Raw genomic sequence first — 20,346 nt, forward strand, 5'->3', positions numbered from 1 at the left:
CCTCTGAATGTCAGCACCAACACTCCTCCCCATTAACTCTACCATAAGACTCTCTCTCCTCTCTCTCTCTCGTACAGCAGCGTATAAATCTCTCACAGCACCATGGCGATGAGCCATCACTGGGATCGCCCCCTTCCTCCACTGCACACCAAGCGTCAATGTCAGGGCCTCACTCTGATGAGTTTGGCTCTCTTATTTCTGCCTCAAAACCTTGTGGACTTTCTTTTTCACAATACCTTGAAGACCAAAAACATTTTCCTCTCAAAACATTGTGGACCAAACCCCTTTTCCTCTCAAAACCTTGTGGACCAAACCCCTTTTCCTCTCAAAACCGTGTGGACCAAACCCCTTTTCCTCTCAAAACCGTGTGGACCAAACCCCTTTTCCTCTCAAACCCTTGTGGACCAAACCCCTTTTCCTCTCAAAACCGTGTGGACCAAACCCCCTTTCCTCTCAAAACCGTGTGGACCAAACCCCTTTTCCTCTCAAAACCTTGTGGACAATTTCTGTTGAACTGTGTTATTAGGAGAAGAGTCCACAAGGTTTTGTGAAGAAAGGGTTTAGGATCACACGGTTTTGTCAGGGCTGTACGCTCCGGTTTGATTCCCTATTCTGTCTCTACTCCTCACAAAACAGCTTATGACGTTGTTGCAGCTGTTTTCAATTCACACACAAGCTTATCAAAGGATGTCGACGCCCTGTGTTCATATTAATATAATTATATATTTTTAGGCAGAATTATCTACAAAAAATGTAACGGCTTGTCTGCCTTTTTGAAATGGGTGGGGAAATTATACATGGTGGGAAAGTAGGATATCAGAGATGCAGATAAGTCAAAGCACAGAAAGGGGAAGCGATTTGCATGGGCTTTAGATGTCTTAGCCTGGCTCTTAACTGAGGGTGACCTCTTTCAGGGCCATGCTCCCCTAATGCCTAATTAATCTGCTGCCTCATTAGAAATCTTCTTCAACTGCTTTTATTTGATGTGGACAAGGACGTCATAGGACAGATTACCAAGAATTGACGAAAACGTATGATACATAGACAATAACCTGTACAGTACGGAGTACAAAGAACACATATACTGCTTCCGTGCCCACATACAATGAAACATAGTACCACTCTCAAGCCCATTATCTAACATGCAAACTAGATTTCGGCATCATGTTCAAACTTATGAGAGCAGCCTCTGATCCCCCCCCCCTACAGCTCAAATGTCTAGAGATGTTGTGGAGTGCTGACGGCAGAGTCGGGACAGGACGCAAATGCCAGCTTGATGTTTTCACTCAGACCCAACGGCAATCGTGAAAGATCAAATATTCCAGAAACTTCCCTCCACACATTTTCTCATCTAGGGTTGCAAAGCTACCGTTAATTTACCAATGTTAGTGGAATCTTCAGTAATTAACAGGTAATCTATGATAACTTTGGCAATTTATACATGAATAACTTAAAAGAAATGTATTCATATATAGTATTCATTTTTTTTTACATCTGTGTCCATATAGACCATATGGTCCAAGAAAAATTTGTCCAATTAATGAGAAAATTATCCAATCAACAATGGCATTATTTTTTATTAACTCTGAAACTCTTTTTTTCTCAACTGCCACCAGTTTGGCACATAAACATTTACAACAAAGACATATTGACATCGTGAAATAAATAATGTGTATAAAATAAATAAAAGCTATTTCACACGTTTTTCTTTCTCTCTTTTCTCCACTCACTCAAGCAGCTCTCCTGCGGGTCCAGCCCATATGTCTGCCTTGACTACCCCCAGGTGCAGAGCAGCAGGATGGAAAGTAGCGAGCGCATATCTTCAGTCAGACATGCAGCACCAGCAAAGACGTGGAGGTAGAAAGCCCTTATTATTTATCTGTTTCAGATGACTGTACCTATGCATCAACTATGCATATCTGAAGTCTTTGTTGTTGCAGTACTGAAGCATTATACGTTATAAGAGCTAAACGAGAACTTAATAAGCAACTGGCTCCTTTATTTTCACAAGACAACTCAACATCAGTTATAGAGATCTGTCCTTAGCAGTTTTGTTATTATTTCATTCTACCTCTGCATGGTAACAGTACTTTCATGATTATCTATAAACTCAACAATTATTTTCAAACTACATGTTGGTTTAATTTAAAATATGGCAAAATGGTCCTGATGATAATTTCCTGGGACTACAGAGATGTCTCTTAACGTTTCATCCTGGGAGGTCAAACAGAGCCTTGCTGTCAGTGGATTGCCACTAGAAGAACAAGAATTCCCAGAGGAACAGTCAAACTAGGTTGCAGGAAGTACAACTCAAATCAGCACTGACACCTGGGACTCATCTGATGGGGAAGTCTCTAAGTTTGATAAAGTCCTTTGAAGCATTTCAGTGAATTTTATAAAAAAATGACATTTTTTTAAATAAATAACTTGATAAGTGAATTTTAGAGGGTCCTTATCATATCACACTTTATCTCTGAAAATATTGTATTTAATTACAGAAATGACATAAAATTTGTTTTTTTCTTCTAAGGATTTTCTTCAGCTCCATTAACCACATTTGAGAAATTAGTGCCATTTCCAAGCCTATTACACACACCAGCTCGGATTTAAAATGTTCTGTATATAACAGTGATTTAATATACCAGGGAGAGACAATCATGTTCCTCATGCTGGACTGGACCAGGCAAGCAGCCATGTTTTGACCATAGCACCAATAAAAGTAATCTCCTCTCAAAGAGATACAGTGGTGATAGGCCTCAGGCTCAGCTCTACTCCTGCTTAGAGCATCCTCAGGCTTAGTGCTGCTATGATTGTGGGTTGTGTGAGGGTGGTGTATATTCTGGGAGTCAGGTGAACATACTGTGATCCTGTGGAGAGAGTCTTTCTTGACATTGACCTTTGCTGGTATGTGCTGCCCTGACAGTGTTGGTACAGTAGATCAATGTGCATTGTGAAAGTGATAAACACAGACCTGTGGTGCTCTTGAGCGTCTCCATAGTGGTGATGGTGTGAACTTTAGGCATTCCAGGGGAGACATTGACCTTTATTGGTCTATGCAACGCTGACAGTAGTGTTTGTTTTTGCTCTTGAGGGTCTAATCGTGGTGGTGGATAGAGAAGACACTTCCTTTTGCTACAGTGGTATGACAGAGCAGTGTGTGTATTGACTCGCCAGACAAACAGCGCAACAGATCAAATCAAATTGTATTGGTCACAAACATATTTAGCAGATGTTATTGAGGGTGTAGCGAAATGCTTGTTTTCCAACAGTGCAGAAGTATCTAACAAATCCCAACAATACACACACATCTAAAGTAAAATAAGGGAATTAAGAAATATATAAATATTAGGACAAGCAATGTCGGAGTGGCATTGACTAAAATACAGTATATACATACTGCTTTACTCATTTCATATGTAAACATTATTAAAGTGACTAGTGTTCCATTATTAAAGTGGCCAGTGATTCCATGTCTATAGGGCAGCAGCCTCTAAGGTGCCGGGTTGAGTAACCGGGTGGTATCCGGCTAGCTAACAGTCTGATGGCCTTGAGATAGAAGCTGTTTTTCAGTCTCTCGGTCCAAGCTTTGATGCACCTGTACTGACCTCGCCTTCTGGATGGTAGCGGGGTGAACATGCCGTGGCTCGGGTGGTTGATGTCCTTGATGATCTTTTTGGCCTGTGACATCGGGTGCCCCTGGTGATGCCTTGGGCAGACTGCACCACCCTCTGGAGAGCCCTGCGAATGCGTGCAGTGCAGTTGCCATATCAGGCGGTGATCCCATCTGTAAAAGTTTGTGAGGGTCTTAGGGGCCAAGCCAAATTTCTTCAGCCTACTGAGCTTGAAGAGCTGCTGTTGCGCGTTCTTAACCTTGCGCGTTCTTAACCACACTGTCTGTGTGGGTGGACCATTTCAGATCGTCGGTGATGTGTTCGCCGAGGAACTTGAAGCTTTTCACCTTCTCTACTGTGGTCACGTCAGGAGAGTGCTCTCTCTGCTGTTTCCTGGAATCCACAAGCATTTCTTTTACCCCCTTTTCTCCCCAATATCGTGATATCCAATTGTTAGTAGTTACTATCTTGTCTCATCGCTACAACTCCCGTACGGGCTAGGGACAGATGAAGGTCGAAAGCCATGCGTCCTCCGAAACACAACCCAACCAAGCCGCACTGCTTCTTAACACAGCGTGCATCGAACCCAGAAGCCAGCCACACCAATGTGCCGGAGGAAACACAGTGCACCTGGCGACCTGGTCCAGCCCGCCACAGGAATCGCTAGTGCGCGATGAGACAAGGATATCCCTACCGGCCAAACCCTCCCTACCCTGGACGACGCTAGGCCAATTGTGCGTCGCCCCATGGACCTCCCGGTCGATGCCGGCTGCGACAGAGCCTGGGCTCGAACCCAGAGTCTCTGGTGACACAGCTAGCACTGCGCCACCCAGGAGGCCTCTAGTCCACAAGCATTTTGATGATGTTGAGGGAGAATTCATTTTCCTGGCACCACTCCGCCAGGGACCTCACCTCCTCCCTGGAGGCTGTTTCATCATTGTTGGTAATCAGGACTCCAACTGTTGTGTCATCTGCAAACTTGATGATTACGTTAGAGGAATGTGTGGCCATGCATTCATGGGTGAACAGGGAATACAGGAGGGGGCAGAGCACACACCCTTGTGGGGCCGCTGTGTTGAGGATCAGCGAAGTGGAGGTGTTTCCTATCTTCACCACCTGGGGGCAGCCCATCAGGAAGTCCAGGACCCAGTTGCACAGGGCAGGGTTCAGACCCAGGGCCCCGAGCTTAATGATGAGCTTGGAGGGCACTATACTGTTGAAGGCTGAGCTATAGTCAATGAACAGCATTCTTACATAGGTATTCCTCTTGTCCAGATGGGATTTGGCAGTGTGCAGTGCAATGGCATCGTAGGTGGATCTATTTGGGCGCTATGCAAATTGAAGTGGGTTTAGGGTGTCAGGTAAGGTAGAGGCGATATGATCCTTAACTAGCCTCTCAAAGCACTTCATGATGACAGAAGTGAGTGCTACGGGGTGATACTTGTTTAGTTCAGTTACCTTTGCTTTCTTGGGTATTGAAGTGGGGACAGTAGACTGGGAGAGGGAGAGATTGAATATGTCCGTAAACACTCCAGCCAGCTGGTCTGTGCATGCTCTGAGGCCGTGGCTAGAGATTCATCCTGGCTGGCAGCCTTGCGAGGGTTAACATGTTTAAATGTCTTACTCACGTTTGCCAAGGAGAACGAGAGACCACAGTCCTTGAGAGTGAGCCACATCAGCCACTTTGTTATCCTCAAAGCTTTGTTAAAATCCCCAGTTACAATAAATGCAGCCTCAGGATATGTGGTTTCCAGTTTGCACAAAGTCCAATGTAGGTCTTTGAGGGCCGCCGTGGTATGACCGAAGAGAATTGTCTTGGGAGGTAATACAGTCGGCATTTGATTGTGAGGTATTCTAGTTTGAATGAACAAAAGGACTTGAGTTTCTGTACATTATCACAATCACACCATGAGTAGTTAATCATGAAACATACACCCCCGATTTTCTTCTTCTTCCCCCGGAGAGTTCTTTATTCCCGTCTGTGCAATGTGCTGAGAACCCAGCTGGCTGTAAGGAGGGGGTCAGTATATTCGGACAGCCATGATTCTGTGAAACAGAGTATGTTACAGTCCCTGATGTCGCTCTAGAAGGACATCCTCAGAGACTGAACATTAGCGAGTAATATACTCGGCAGCGATGGATGGTGTGCACGCCTCCTGAGTCAGACTAGAAGTCCACTCCGTATACCTCTTCTCTGCCAGTGGAGTTTTGGAGCAGCCTCTGGGATAAGTTCAACTGCCCTGGGGGGTACGAACAAAGGATCCAATTCGGGAAAGGCATATTCCTGGTCGTAATCTTGGTTACCGCCGCTCTGATATCCAAAAGTTATTTCCGGCTGTATGTAATAACAAAAAACATTCTGGGCTAATAATGTAAGAAATAAACTCAAAAAAACTAAATGCTGCAAAGTTGCTTATGAGCTAAAAGCAGAGCTGTCATGTCTGTCAGCGCCATCTTGCCAGACTGACCTGTGACTAATCCGTGTGTATTGTAAGAGTGATTAACCAACTGACCTGTGCTGCTCTGGATGGTCCTGACAGTGGTGGTGGTGGTCCTGGGGGGTGAGGCGGGCAGCAGAGCCATCCCCTCATCCTCGGAGCAGCCCTGGTCCATGGCCCTCACATAGCTGTGGCTACGCATACGGAAGCAGCTCGGCATGGGCAGGTCCAACACATCCATGGCCTGCGACTCCATCTCGCTGAACATCTGCTCACACACCTGCTCTATCTGCCCGTTCACCTCCACCTCACTCACCTGCAAGGGGACAGGGATTGGGGGACGATGGGGGAGAGAAAGGGGGTGCAGCACAACCAGATATCAAAATATCAGTATACTAATCCTAACCTGGGAAACGCACCATAGAATAGCCACTTACCTAGAGTTTAATAGCCGTTAACATTTAACGCTGAGGGGCAGAGTAAACATATCTGGAATCATTAGGAGAAGTAAAGGGAGAGAACTACAACAGAAGAAGTGGAACCACAAAATAGCAGTAACAAGAGGAGGAAGAGTCGGAGGGAATGGGAGAGTGAGGGTCAATGTTAATTGGAGAACAAGCAAGGTCAGTGCCTAGAGAATGTTTGGGATGAGGAGGTGGCTTTATTCAGGGTCTAAACCAGAGTTAGGCATTCCCTTCTCAATTTGTCTTTCCTCAAATCCTGGCATACTCTCTCCTCGACTGCATTTCAAAAAACATTGGAGGAAAAGGGGGAGTAAGAGAGGAGTAACCTTGGATCTTCAAGAAAAGACTAATTGAGAAAAAGCCCTAGTCTATGAGGGTGAGGGGGTCTTGCAGTGGATCAGCACAGAAACAGAGGATCATGGGAGATGCAGGGGATGGGCCTGACAGTAGGTAAGACGAGTACCAGAGCATCTAAGATGGTTCAATAACATACTGTAGGTTTAGGTGGGATAAGGAGGGTTTGGATACAGTCTAAAGCATACCACTCCTACACAAAAAGATGAGAGCTTGAGGCGCTTTTGGCAAGACTAATGCTGAGATGTTTTGTAATTCCATCTGATTTTCACTGATAACTGAGGGAGGGTATTAAAGAAGAAACAGTTGGTGAATACTGATCCTTTATCCAAATATTTATTGCATTTTAGTTTGGGAGATGATTGTTCAGTGAGTTATATTTGTCATTTCAGACATGAAAAGCAAAGGGCATAAGGTGACTGATTTTGGGTGACTTGTTTACTCCGAAATGGAATGTCCTTGGAATAGTTGAACATCAATAAGAATATGGTACGATACTTTGATTGTTATCTTTGAATCAATCTTAACATGATTATTTAGCTGAGAGTTAACATGAAGTAATGTGCATGACATACAGTACATTATGGAAGTCATATGATAATGGCTTATTTTTTATTAAAATTTATTCTGTTATGCTATCTTTGAAATACTATGAAACAATTCACCACCGGCTTTAGAAGGCAGTGGGCTAGGATTTTTACACTGGTTGTAAAGGCAGACAACCGGAGCATTTTTCCTGTATCAAAATTCGTGAGAGTTTTAAATGATAAATGGTTTCATTTGGCTTCTCCTCTTAGGTTGACTCTTGATGTTTGAGGGCTGAACATTGACATTGGTTTGAAATAAAAAATTCATCTCATCGCTGGAGAGATGAATTTGTGGCTGAGTTAATGGCTGACTGGACGTGACTTTCCTCCCTTGCACAGACGTAGCACCAGAGATGGTGACGTAATGCCGGGAGCACCAACCTGGCTGATGGTGCTCATTGCCCTCATGTAACTCTCGTTTCGCGAGCGGTATTGGGGTGAGGAGAGCAGCGCTTTGGGGTCCAGGAGCCCTTTGGGGTCCAGGGTGTCCAGGCTCCTATTGATGGAAACTTCACTCACCGCCCGCAGGTAGCTGTGGCTCCTGATCTGCAGCTTCGGAGAGTGTTCGTTGGAGATCCTGCCAATGAAGACAAGTCAACAGAGTTCAAACAGGTGTTAAAAATATACTTCTGTTGTTAGCCTGATCCCAGATCTGTTTGTGCATCTTCCCAACTCTTTGTCACTCATTGTGAGTTTGTGTGACATTAGTTTGTGTGACATGAGATGGCAAGATCAGGCTACTCTGATGTCATGGGCTCTCATAAATGTGGACGTCATTGATGCATGTTAGTTATAGTCTGATTCACTGTGATCAGCAGTCAAAGGTATGGTGCAGTAGTTATGTCTGATGGACAGATCAAAGAGAGACATTTCTGGAGCACTGGCAAGTTGTACCGGTGTCATAATTATAGTTTCATGAATCACAGCAACAGACTGGAACATTGTATGAAACAAATATTTTTTTCCACACTAAGAATGTTTCTTTAACATGCTGGGCTCTATTTTAACACAATGGTAAAGCTAAGTGCAGGCGGTAACGCTATAGATTCAGCGGTGTGTCAGAAATATTTTTTGCTATTTTCACGATTACAATTAACGGTGCGAAGGGGCTGGGTTTTGATGAATAAGCAAGTTGTGGGTGTGTTGAGTCTTGGCCTCTCACCGGCCAATCACAACATGCTCCATGGCGAAATACTGTATGTGGTAGCTTTAAGTTGTGTATTTACATAATTTTATGTATTGCCCTGGAATCAACTCCAATTCGAATGTTAGTCCGTTATAGTTTGATAAATGGCTTACAGATGTAGACCTGTCTTTGCTAAATACGTTAACTTGAACCCATTTGCATTGTTCTAAGTAATTTCATGGCTTCAATAGCATTCACACTGATATATGGGCTAGGCATACTGTAAATTGGATTATGTCTGAGCAAAAACATGACAAACATTGTCAATAAGCAAGATGAAATTAATTATTGATAAGGACTAAAAAGAGAACAACAATAAAAAGTTTAAAAACAAAACAACTCGTTTTAAATAGGCTATGTCACACTTACAGGCACCATAATGTATCCCTGTGGACATATATTAAAACAGCGAAGACTATGGAGGGTTTTACACACATCCAAACTGCTCTCAGTAGCTGGACAAAGATCCAATATAAAGAGAAAGGGAGAATGTCCACTGACCATTATACTGCTCCCAAATAGGCCTATTTTATGAACATAATCGGAAAAACATCTTACAGATCTGATCGCATTCACACATCTCCAGAAGTTCCATAAAACCAGGAAGATCAATCATTCTAATAAGTTTGGTTGTAATACAATGTAACGAAGAACAAGCTGTTTAAAAATACAACAATAAATAGATGTAATGGTATCATAAAATGGCCAGGATATAAAAAAAAGACAGGCATTGCTGTTGAACCAGCCTTCATTATAGTAGGCCTAAGGGAGTGCTTGGGTTTTGAACAGATGGAACGTAAAACAAGCCATTTTTACAGGTTACAGATAATTTCTAAATACAAGGTTCATCAGTATTCACCCAGGTACTCATCTCTCGTTTCATGTTGGGCATGGACACATATCATGGAAGGGGTTTTACGCACGTCCAAAACGGGACCTGCATGGATAAAATAATGGGGGCCTGCCTACAATGCATAGATAAAAAGTGAATATCAGCTCACTGTTTTACTCCTCTCAAACTTCATATTTTAATAAAGCTTTGGTGATTAAGATTTATTTCCAAGCGGTCTCAGGAGCCAAACCCTTTATCGACAGTCGACTACTTTGAGATTGCATTGGGCAGACAAAAAAAGCCTTCATTGAGAGGGTGGGAGGGTATGCACCAAAAGCACTTTAGGCTACTCTTGTTTCTTGTGCATATGGGCAGTGTGCGTCACGGCTGAATAGGCTAAGTTTCCGCTGTCAAAATTCATGCCATAACCAGCTTTGGGTTAGTTTTAAATATCCATATCAGCGCTGCCAGAAATTAGCACTTTGGATCATGTTTTTAAGGACACGCCTAAAATATTTCTACCCTGCCCATCTGAGTGCAAGCGAGATAAAAGACAGGTTAATTGCTGAACCTGGCGTTAGAGCTGAAAAATGTCAGAGCGCCGGTTTTTACATGACGAAATTGCAAACCAACGTCCGTTTGACACTAGCGCCTCCTTAACACCAGCCGAAAATAGAGCTCGCTGTGTCTCATTTTCACCATCAAACAAAATCAAACCAGGTGAAATTAGATCGCAACAATGTGTCTGATCCCCTCTCATCAAGACGGGCATGCTCAGTGCACGTCACATTCACATCAGATTTGCTTAAACCTCAATCTGAGAAGTTAAATACATCCAACGAATCTCTTGATTGATTGACTTGATGTTTGTCCACTCTGCTCCTTGCATGTATTATAATATGCATGGTTTTAAAATAGATCCTGGTTCCAGCTGCAAAGCCCTACCTCCATTATGCACTCTCCCATAAAGCAGGTCGAGCCAGCCAGCGACCACAGTGCTGAGGAGAAACAGCTAAATTCACTTAAGGCCACCCACGCAACACTCTAAGCAGCAGCAGTGAGGGAAGCCAAGCAGACAAGACAGCTAGGACAGTGCTGGGTTGGGTTGGCACTTGAGAAACTCTGTGTCTAAACTCGGTCTGCTCTGCTGCTGCAGCATGGTTCATTCGGTTCAGAAACTTCTACTGAAACTCCACTGTGGTCCAAAAAGCCTTCTGGGAGCTGGACTCCGAATCCAGCAGAACAAAAGAAATGGAAAAAGTTGGGACCTAAAGTGCTTGAAGGGCCAAGCTGCGGATTCCTCGGTGTTTGGCTCTAAATGGGGTTTGGTTATGCCTGATGTCACTGAAGCAGAAACATTTTGGCTTATTTTACACCAATCAGAGTTGGGGTTGTGTCGTCCTTTGACATATGTGCTGCGTGCTCTCCTTCCTTCACATTAGCCACCTCTATGACTATCACTGTACTGTCCTATCAATGGCAAGAAATAGCACTGCGTCATAAATGGTATTGCAATCAATGTTCACAGTAGTACAGTAATTGTACACCATGTAGTAGATCTCACAATATACTTGATGCATTATGTCAAATAAAAACACATAAACCAACACACTGGTCATTAGTCATAAGACTCTTGATCATTCCAAAGCAAATGATATGAGACAGCAATGGGATTCATGACAAAGCATATTTGTGTCTCTCTGGTATTATATCCCTATGATTTCTTGATTACCATTTGGTAACAAGAATCACATGACTGTGGTGCATTATCTAACAAGCACTGAAGGAAAACAGGTAAACGTCAAGAATACGCACGCACAAACACAGAAATGTGGGACACGTACAAAACATTGACTTATCAAACATTACCATAACATTATCAATAAATAAATCCAAACCGGCCTATACAATAACTGCATCAAAATGGAAATAACATAAATGAATGACACATACCTTCTGCCTGTAATCCAAGTCAGACAAAACATCAATGAGGTTCCATTCTGTGAGTGCAGCACTTTTAAAGAGAAGTCCCCAGGCTAATTAATGTAATTACTCACCAAACCTTCTCCAGCAGTGTGGGTACTCAGAGATAGAGACATGCATGGTGTGTTTGAGGAGAATCTAATTTATATCCCTGCGGTTAGTGAAAGGTCCAGAGAGCCTAGATACTACTGTAGGCCTATGTCATAGAGGGACATAGAAAGAAATGCCAAACTATTAAACTATCTTCTTTTGTGTAATAAGTCAACCTTGTTCTTGTTGATTGGGAAGGTGATTTATCAGTGTAGATTATCACATCATTACTCCACACAGTGAGTGGAGCAATAGGCTGCACCATGCGTTTACACAGGCAGCCCAATCATTATCTTTCTTCCACTAACTGGTATTTTGACCAGTCACATCAAATCTGTTGTTTCAGTGCTGACCTGATTCGTCAAAAGACCAATTAGTGAAAAAATATATCAGAATTGGGCTAACTGTAAACGCAGTCCGAGGGCCTGCCAAACTGTTTCTAGCACCTAGTGGAGTTCAGAACTGGAACAACTAGGAGAGGCACAGTACACTATCAAAGGCCAAGAAGCATGCAGACCTTCAGATAAAAAGCTAATACAAGCAAAGTTCAGAAAATGGATCACAGTCAGCCATGTTTTTCACTTATGTTGTCCTTCAACCAATGCCTTTAGTGAAACGTTTGTCAAAGATCCCTTTCACATTTGCATTGCGATGATTGTGTTGCTCAGGGATTGACAGATTTGTTCATTGTGCACATTGCAATGAACCAATACGACTAGAATTAAGATCATTAACTGAAATGTTAATTTACACAGGCGTCTTTCACTTTAGCCACTTCATGTAAAACGAGGAGAACATTACATTCATTTCCCCTGGTGTTTGAAACGTTAATACTCTTTACTCATCGAGTGGAAAAGGATGCAGAGGGGATGTATAAGCACCAGGCTGGGTTGTCTTTTGACTTGGATGGCGCTTAAATAAATTCACAAATGCGAGCTGTACGCCCCAGATATGTCAGAGTGATACTGAAGGCTACGAGCAGCCTCTCTATATAATGGTATCAAATTATCCACCACTCGAAGGGAGTCAAAAGTACCATTAAAGCTGGAGGTTAGAGAACCTCATCCTGTCACTGTTGTCCGATTTCTTCACGCTATGCTTCTACACCACTGCAGTAAAACATTCCAGTAGGTACATCCCATGCCCCAAAGAATTCAACATCATAAGAACTATGATAGTTAGTTACATTAATTTAAAGTTAAAGTTATTTTAAAATGAGTTAAAGAGAGGAGTCTTACTTTAAGGTGGTCATTTCAGTCAGTGATGGCTGGGTGGCTTTGAGATAGCTGGCCCGTCGACCTTGGGCCTGGATCTTTGGACACAGCTTAGGACTTTCTTCTGAGTCTCCACTGTCTTCATCCTCTGCCATAGCCTTCACGTAGCTGCCGCTGCGCATGCGCCGACACGGGATATCGTCCTCCTTCCCCTCCAGAGGTGAGAAGCCACTCCACTCATCCTGGGGCACCTGTGGGGATAGGGAAGGTGACAACAGGGCTTCAGGCACGTCCATGGATGACTGCATGGTGCCATGTACCATCCACCTGGTCCAGTCTGGCAAACGAGGCGTCACAACAATATCCAACACAGTCAGATGCGCCTCTATTTATCTCTCTGTCTCGTACTGAGCATCGAAGGTAATAGGTAATTAAGAGACTGGTGTGAGTTCGCATGATTACACTTAAAACCCTTTCCTGACAACCTGGGCATCTGTTAGCTTGGAGTCTCCCTATGGGCACAGCCTTATGAACAGGATGCTCACAGAGAACTAGGGTGTCAGGGTGATACGACATTTTAATTAATCTGACTGACTACTATTGTGGGTTAAGGAAAATAAATGATTTAAGGAGAAACAATGAGCTAGCCATATATATGGGCTAAACTAAATATTATAACAAGGGCACAAACACAACCTGAACTGAAACTATTATTAGTTGCTTAATAATAGAGGAAGTACTAATACAACTAAATCCACTCCTCCATACTGAGAGGAATTATGGCGCCCTTGGCTCAAAAAGGTTAATTCAGACACTTTGAAAACATTTGTTACCAGAGAGTATCAATTTATCTTCCAATGATATACCTCATTTGGGTAGTTAGCATTGAGCATACAAAAATACTTTGGAGACTAAGTTGATGCTGGAGAAGAGAGAATCCCACTCCTCTGAAGTCTTAGTAATTACATGAATCACTACAGAGGGAGAGGAGCCTTGGTAACTGAGGAGAAAGCCAGAGCAGAGCAGGCTAGGATGCTAGGGCCTTTGACGTCAGAGCAGAAATGAGCAGGTTGTATATAAAAGGAGGCTGTGGAGGCAGAGCGACTCAACCGCCAAGCGGCTCTATGCCCACACACTACAACACAGTACACACCGTGCTTGTGCTACCTGTGTCCCCTGCTCATCACAGAAATAGGCCTATCTTCACAAGTTCACACAGACCCACATGTACCTTAGCTACCATACTGGATGTGTTCAGTGCTTTGTTGTTGTGATAACTCCACTATAACAGCTCTTTTTACTTTTAGCTACTGTACCGAAATGGTCAATGCACATGGTGTGGGGCTGAATAGTTCAAGACCTGAATGTTGTGTTGCTTGGCTACTGCGGTAGCAAATAATTGATGAGTTATAAGAATATGTCAGTAATTGAGTACTGTATGTTTGTGTATTTGTCACTGGGTTAATCCTGTTGAACTGTTTGTTTGTGCATATATATGTACAGAATACAGTATCCATAATACTTTAGTATACATAACTCAACAAATCTACTCACAACATAACATTGACAGCAAAATAACTACAGTAATTTAGAAGTTTTGATTTCAGAAAAGCTGCATAACATTTTGGGCATCAATTCTCCCATGGCACTGAACTCAAACCTGCCAATAATGTTTCTATGGTAATAGGGTAACTATATTACAGCAGAAAAAGATAGCAGGATATGAGGGAGTAAATGGGAAACATCTATGCAGACCAATACTCCAAGTCGGTATTCACGTAATAAGAAGGAATTCCACTCGACCATGCAGTACACAAATTGGGAAAACAAACATTCTTTCCTATTGACCCCCATTGTAAAAGAGTCAAATTTGTCGCTGATCTATTGTTATACAGAGATAACAAGACATGCCGGAAATCTGCTGTGTTGTTCCAGCGTACATGCAAACAGGTTAAAAAAAATCCCGAACTACGGTTTGCAATGCTCCCACGTAGGGAAATAGAGCCTGCCAGAAGAGCCCTGAGGGTTCAGGCTATTGGGAGAGTGGGAAATGTGGGGACCATATGTCCAAGTAGGCTTCACATACTGTAGCTATGTGTGTGGAAAACATTTCATCACAGGTAAGACATTTAACTTGTTTAGTATAGTCCGTTTGTAACGCCCTTCACTACTTGCAGCTGTATAGTCTGTTTGTTTGTGTTATTGGTCTTGGCTAGCTTAATGTTCGGGTTGGTAGCTAAATAGCACTCACTCACGTGGCACCATCATGAAAAGGGGCATGAGGGAAGCCAAACAATTTTCAGTAGTTAGAAAACTCGGGAGCAGGCAATGTTAAAAAGTAATCTTTAGTCATGTTCTACTTTTCTTAAATGTAGTTTTGTAATTCGCTAAAACAAGCAGACAAGAAAATTGTGTTCGAAAAAGGCGAGATATTTGCTGAGAGCCAATGGGGTAACCTAGGTTACCACAGGTTATTTTCTGTAATTCTGACTACTGACTGTCCAAACAGCACGTTACAAGTGACTAAATAATATTTGTGTGTGTTCAGACAGCGGTCATCTGCTGACAAGGCTTTGCTAGTTGTCATAGTAACAACAGGTGTGTGCGCAGTGGTGTACGTTGATTGCTGGTGGTTCTCCTGCTTCCTATCCCTCAGAAGTGATGTAGCAAGCTAATGTGACAACATTGCCTGCTATGGACGTTTCGCAGTTGCTTTGAATGTTCAAAATCATTGTGTAATAAACACTTTTAAAGCCTCAAAGGATAAGATGATCCAAATTTCAAAACGAGTCCTAGCTAGGTAGCTTTCTAGCACATTCAATCATTTGTTTGTGAAACATTAACACGCTAGTTAGCTACTACATGTTCAATGCCAAATAGTCTAAAAACCACTTGAGGGCAAATAAATTAGAATGGACCGCTCAGACTTCAAGTCACATGGCCAGGAATCAGTTTGGGATCTGACTTCAAACCACCTAAAAAAGGTGGTTTGAAATGTGGCTTGAAATATCTGATTCCATGTGCTTTTTGGCTGTTCAGACTGCAGGGAAAATAACATATTTGAATCGGATATGCAAATAAATAGGATATTTTTATTACCCCCCTTTTCATGATATCCGATTGCAATCTTGTTTCATCGATGCAACTTCCCAACGGGCTTGGGAGAGGCGAAGGTCGAGTCAAACAATGCTCCTTAACACCCGCCTGCTTAACCCGGAAGCCAGTCGCACCAATGTGTCGGAGGAAACACCATTCAACTGACGACCTAAGTCAGCCTGCGGGCTCCCGGCCCGCCATGAGGAGTCGCTAGAGCCGTGATGAGCCAAGTAAAGTCCCCCTGGCCAAACCCTCCCCTAACCCGGACGATGCTGGGCCAAATGTGTGCCGCCCTATGGGACTCCCAGTCACTACCAGTTGTGATACAGCTTGTGATCGAACCTGGGTCTGTAGTGACACCTCAAGCACTGCACTGTAGTGCCACTCGGGAGGCCCCAAATAAATAGGATTTGAGTCACTTCAAACTGCCAATGTGAAAGCGGCTTTAGAGACTTACCCAGAAAGACTCACATCTGTAATCGCTGCCAAAGGTGGTTCTACAAAGTATTGACTCAGGGGTGTGAATACTTCTCTAAATTAGGTAATTAATTTTCAATAAAGTGACAAAAATATCTAAAACATGTTTTCACTTTGTCATTATGGGGTATTGTGTGCAGATGGGTGAGAAAAAATATATTTAATCCCTTTTGAATATAGGCTGCAACACAACAAAATGTGAAATAAATCAAGGGGTGTGAAAACTTTCTGAAGGCACTACTACCGGTGACTTCAAATCAAATCAAATCAAATTTTATTTGTCACATACACATGGTTAGCAGATGTTAATGCGAGTGTAGCGAAATGCTTGTGCTTCTAGTTCCGACAATGCAGTGATAACCAACAAGTAATCTAACTAACAATTCCAAAACTACTGTCTTATACACAGTGTAAGGGGATAAGGAACATGTACATAAGGATATATGAATGAGTGATGGTACAGAGCAGCATACAGTAGATGGTATCGAGTACAGTATATACATATGAGATGAGTGTGTAGACAAAGTAAACAAAGTGGCATAGTTAAAGTGGCTAGTGATACATGTGTTACATAAGGATGCAGTCGATGTTGTAGAGTACAGTATATACATATGTATATGAGATGAATAATGTAGGGTAAGTAACATTATATAAGGTAGCATTGTTTAAAGTGGCTAGTGATATATTTACATCATTTCCCATCAATTCCCATTATTAAAATGGCTGGAGTTGGGTCAGTGTCAATGACAGTGTGTTGGCAGCAGCCACTCAATGTTAGTGGTGGCTATTTAACAGTCTGATGGCCTTGAGATAGAAGCTGTTTTTCAGTCTCTCGGTCCCAGCTTTGATGCACCTGTACTGACCTCGCCTTCTGGATGATAGCGGGGTGAACAGGCAGTGGTTCGGGTGGTTGATGTCCTTGATGATCTTTATGGCCTTCCTGTAACAACGGGTGGTGTAGGTGTCCTGGAGGGCAGGTAGTTTGCCCCCGGTGATGCGTTGTGCAGTCCTCACTACCCTCTGGAGAGCCTTACGGTTGAGGGCGGAGCAGTTGCCGTACCAGGCGGTGATACAGCCCGCCAGGATGCTCTCGATTGTGCATCTGTAGAAGTTTGTGAGTGCTTTTGGTGACAAGCCGAATTTCTTCAGCCTCCTGAGGTTGAATAGGCGCTGCTGCGCCTTCTTCACGACGCTGTCAGTGTGAGTGGACCAATTCAGTTTGTCTGTGATGTGTATGCCGAGGAACTTAAAACTAGCTACCCTCTCCACTACTGTTCCATCGATGTGGATAGGGGGTGTTCCCTCTGCTGTTTCCTGAAGTCCACAATCATCTCCTTAGTTTTGTTGACGTTGAGTGTGAGGTTATTTTCCTGACACCACACTCCAAGGGCCCTCACCTCCTCCCTGTAGGCCGTCTCGTCGTTGTTGGTAATCAAGCCTACCACTGTTGTGTCGTCCGCAAACTTGATGATTGAGTTGGAGGCGTGCGTGGCCACGCAGTCGTGGGTGAACAGGGAGTACAGGAGAGGGCTCAGAACGCACCCTTGTGGGGCCCCGTGTTGAGGATCAGCGGGGAGGAGATGTTGTTGCCTACCCTCACCACCTGGGGGCCCCGTCAGGAAGTCCAGTACCCAGTTGCACAGGGCGGGGTCGAGACCCAGGGTCTCGAGCTTGATGACGAGCTTGGAGGGTACTATGGTGTTGAATGCCGAGCTGTAGTCGATGAACAGCATTCTCACATAGGTATTCCTCTTGTCCAGGTGGGTTAGGGCAGTGTGCAGTGTGGTTGAGATTGCATCGTCTGTGGACCTATTTGGGCGGTAAGCAAATTGGAGTGGGTCTAGGGTGTCAGGTAGGGTGGAGGTGATATGGTCCTTGACTAGTCTCTCAAAGCACTTCATGATGACGGAAGTGAGTGCTACGGGGCGGTAGTCGTTTAGCTCAGTTACCTTAGCTTTCTTGGGAACAGGAACAATGGTGGCCCTCTTGAAGCATGTGGGAACAGCAGACTGGTATAGGGATTGATTGAATATGTCCGTAAACACACCGGCCAGCTGGTCTGCGCATGCTCGGAGGGCGCGGCTGGGGATGCCGTCTGGGCCTGCAGCCTTGCGAGGGTTAACACGTTTAAATGTCTTAATCACCTCGGCTGCAGTGAAGGAGAGACTGCATGTTTCCGTTGCAGGCCGTGTCAGTGGCACTGTATTGTCCTCAAAGCGGGCAAAAAGTTATTTAGTCTGCCTGGGAGCAAGACATCCTGGTCCGTGACTGGGCTGGATTTCATCTTGTAGTCCGTGATTGACTGTAGACCCTGCCACATGCCTCTTGTGTCTGAGCCATTGAATTGAGATTCCACTTTGTCTCTGTACTGACGCTTAGCTTGTTTGATAGCCTTACGGAGGGAATAGCTGCACTGTTTGTATTCAGTCATGTTGCCAGACACCTTGCCCTGATTAAAAGCAGTGGTTCGCGCTTTCAGTTTCACGCGAATGCTGCCATCAATCCACGGTTTCTGGTTAGGGAATGTTTTTATCGTTGCTATGGGAACGACATCTTCGACGCACGTTCTAATGAACTCGCACACCGAATCAGCGTATTCGTCAATATTCCCATCTGACGCAATACGAAACATGTCCCAGTCCACGTGATGGAAGCAGTCTTGGAGTGTAGAGTCAGCTTGGTCTGACCAGCGTTGGACAGACCTCAGCGTGGGAGCCTCTTGTTTTAATTTCTGCCTGTAGGCAGGGATCAGCAAAATGGAGTCGTGGTCAGCTTTTCCGAAAGGGGGCGGGGCAGGGCCTTATATGCGTCGCGGAAGTTAGAGTAACAGTGATCCAAGGTTTTACCACCCCTGGTTGCGCAATCGATATGCTGATAAAATTTAGGGAGTCTTGTTTTCAGATTGGCTTTGTTAAAATCCCCAGCTACAATGAATGCAGCCTCCGGATAAATGTTTTCCAGTTTGCAAAGAGTTAAATAAAGTTCGTTCAGAGCCATCGATGTGTCTGCTTGGGGGGGATATATACGGCTGTGATTATAATCGAAGAGAATTCTCTTGGAAGATAATGCGGTCTACATTTGATTGTGAGGAATTCTAAATCAGGTGAACAGAAGGATTTGAGTTCCTGTATGTTTCCTTCATCACACCATGTCCCGTTAGTCATGAGGCATACGCCCCCTCCACTCTTCTTACCAGAGAGATGTTTGTTTCTGTCGGCGCGATGCGTGGAGAAACCCGTTGGCTGTACCGCCCTGGATAGCGTTTTCCCAGTAAGCCATGTCTCCGTAAAGCAGAGAACGTTGCAGTCTCTGATATCCCTCTGGAATGCCACCCTTGCTCGGATTTCATCAACCTTGTTGTCGAGAGACTGGACATTGGCAAGAAGAATACTGGGAAGTGGTGCGCGATGTGCCCTTTTTCGGAGTCTGACCAGAACACCGCCGCGTTTCCCTCTTTTTCAGAGTCGTTTCCTTGGGTCGCTGCATGCGATCCATTCCGTTGTCCTGTTTGTAAGGCAGAACACAGGATCCGCGTCGCGGAAAACATATTCTTGGTCGTACTGATGGTGAGTTGACGCTGATCTTATATTCAGTAGTTCTTCTCGACTGTATGTAATGAAACCTAAGATGACCTGGGGTACTAATGTAAGAAATAACACATAAAAAAACAAAAAACTGCATAGTTTCCTAGGAACGCGAAGCGAGGCGGCCATCTCAGTCGGCGCCGGAAGTACAATGACTTTTTATGTATAAACCCACCTCATTCAATATAGTACCCCTGCACATTGAATAAGTTGCTGGCACTGACCTCTATATACTACTTGGCGTTCATATATATTTCTTTAAATCTCATAGGAGAAGCTTGTGTTCTTTATATAATTTAAGTTTTTATCATATTTTCTATATTATTAGTGATATGACATTTTTGGCCGATACCTATATCCGACATTTGTCTTGCCAAAAAACCCTGGTCTTTTAAGCATTCTAGTACAGTTAAATAGTTAACACACACAG

The 20,346-nt window shown here is 43.8% G+C and overlaps 1 protein-coding gene across 6 annotated transcripts in view; it reads right to left on the reverse strand.

Annotated features, from left to right (window-relative positions):
- LOC124041834 (disks large-associated protein 1-like) overlaps window positions 1-20,346 on the reverse strand; it is a 119,672-nt gene that overhangs the window by 14,528 nt on the left and 84,798 nt on the right. For 5 of the 6 annotated variants that reach the window (XM_046359895.1, XM_046359897.1, XM_046359896.1 and 2 more), the window contains 3 exons: window positions 12,784-13,010; window positions 7,836-8,031; window positions 6,125-6,365 (listed from right to left, as the gene is read on the reverse strand). In XM_046359895.1, coding sequence (XP_046215851.1) covers window positions 6,125-6,365; window positions 7,836-8,031; window positions 12,784-13,010 — 664 coding nt within the window. The remainder of the gene's footprint in view (window positions 1-6,124; window positions 6,366-7,835; window positions 8,032-12,783; window positions 13,011-20,346) is intronic. The other variant, XM_046359898.1, reaches the window with a different exon arrangement.

The sequence above is a fragment of the Oncorhynchus gorbuscha genome, linkage group LG08 (genome assembly GCF_021184085.1).
Source record: "Oncorhynchus gorbuscha isolate QuinsamMale2020 ecotype Even-year linkage group LG08, OgorEven_v1.0, whole genome shotgun sequence".
NCBI lineage: Eukaryota > Metazoa > Chordata > Actinopteri > Salmoniformes > Salmonidae > Oncorhynchus > Oncorhynchus gorbuscha.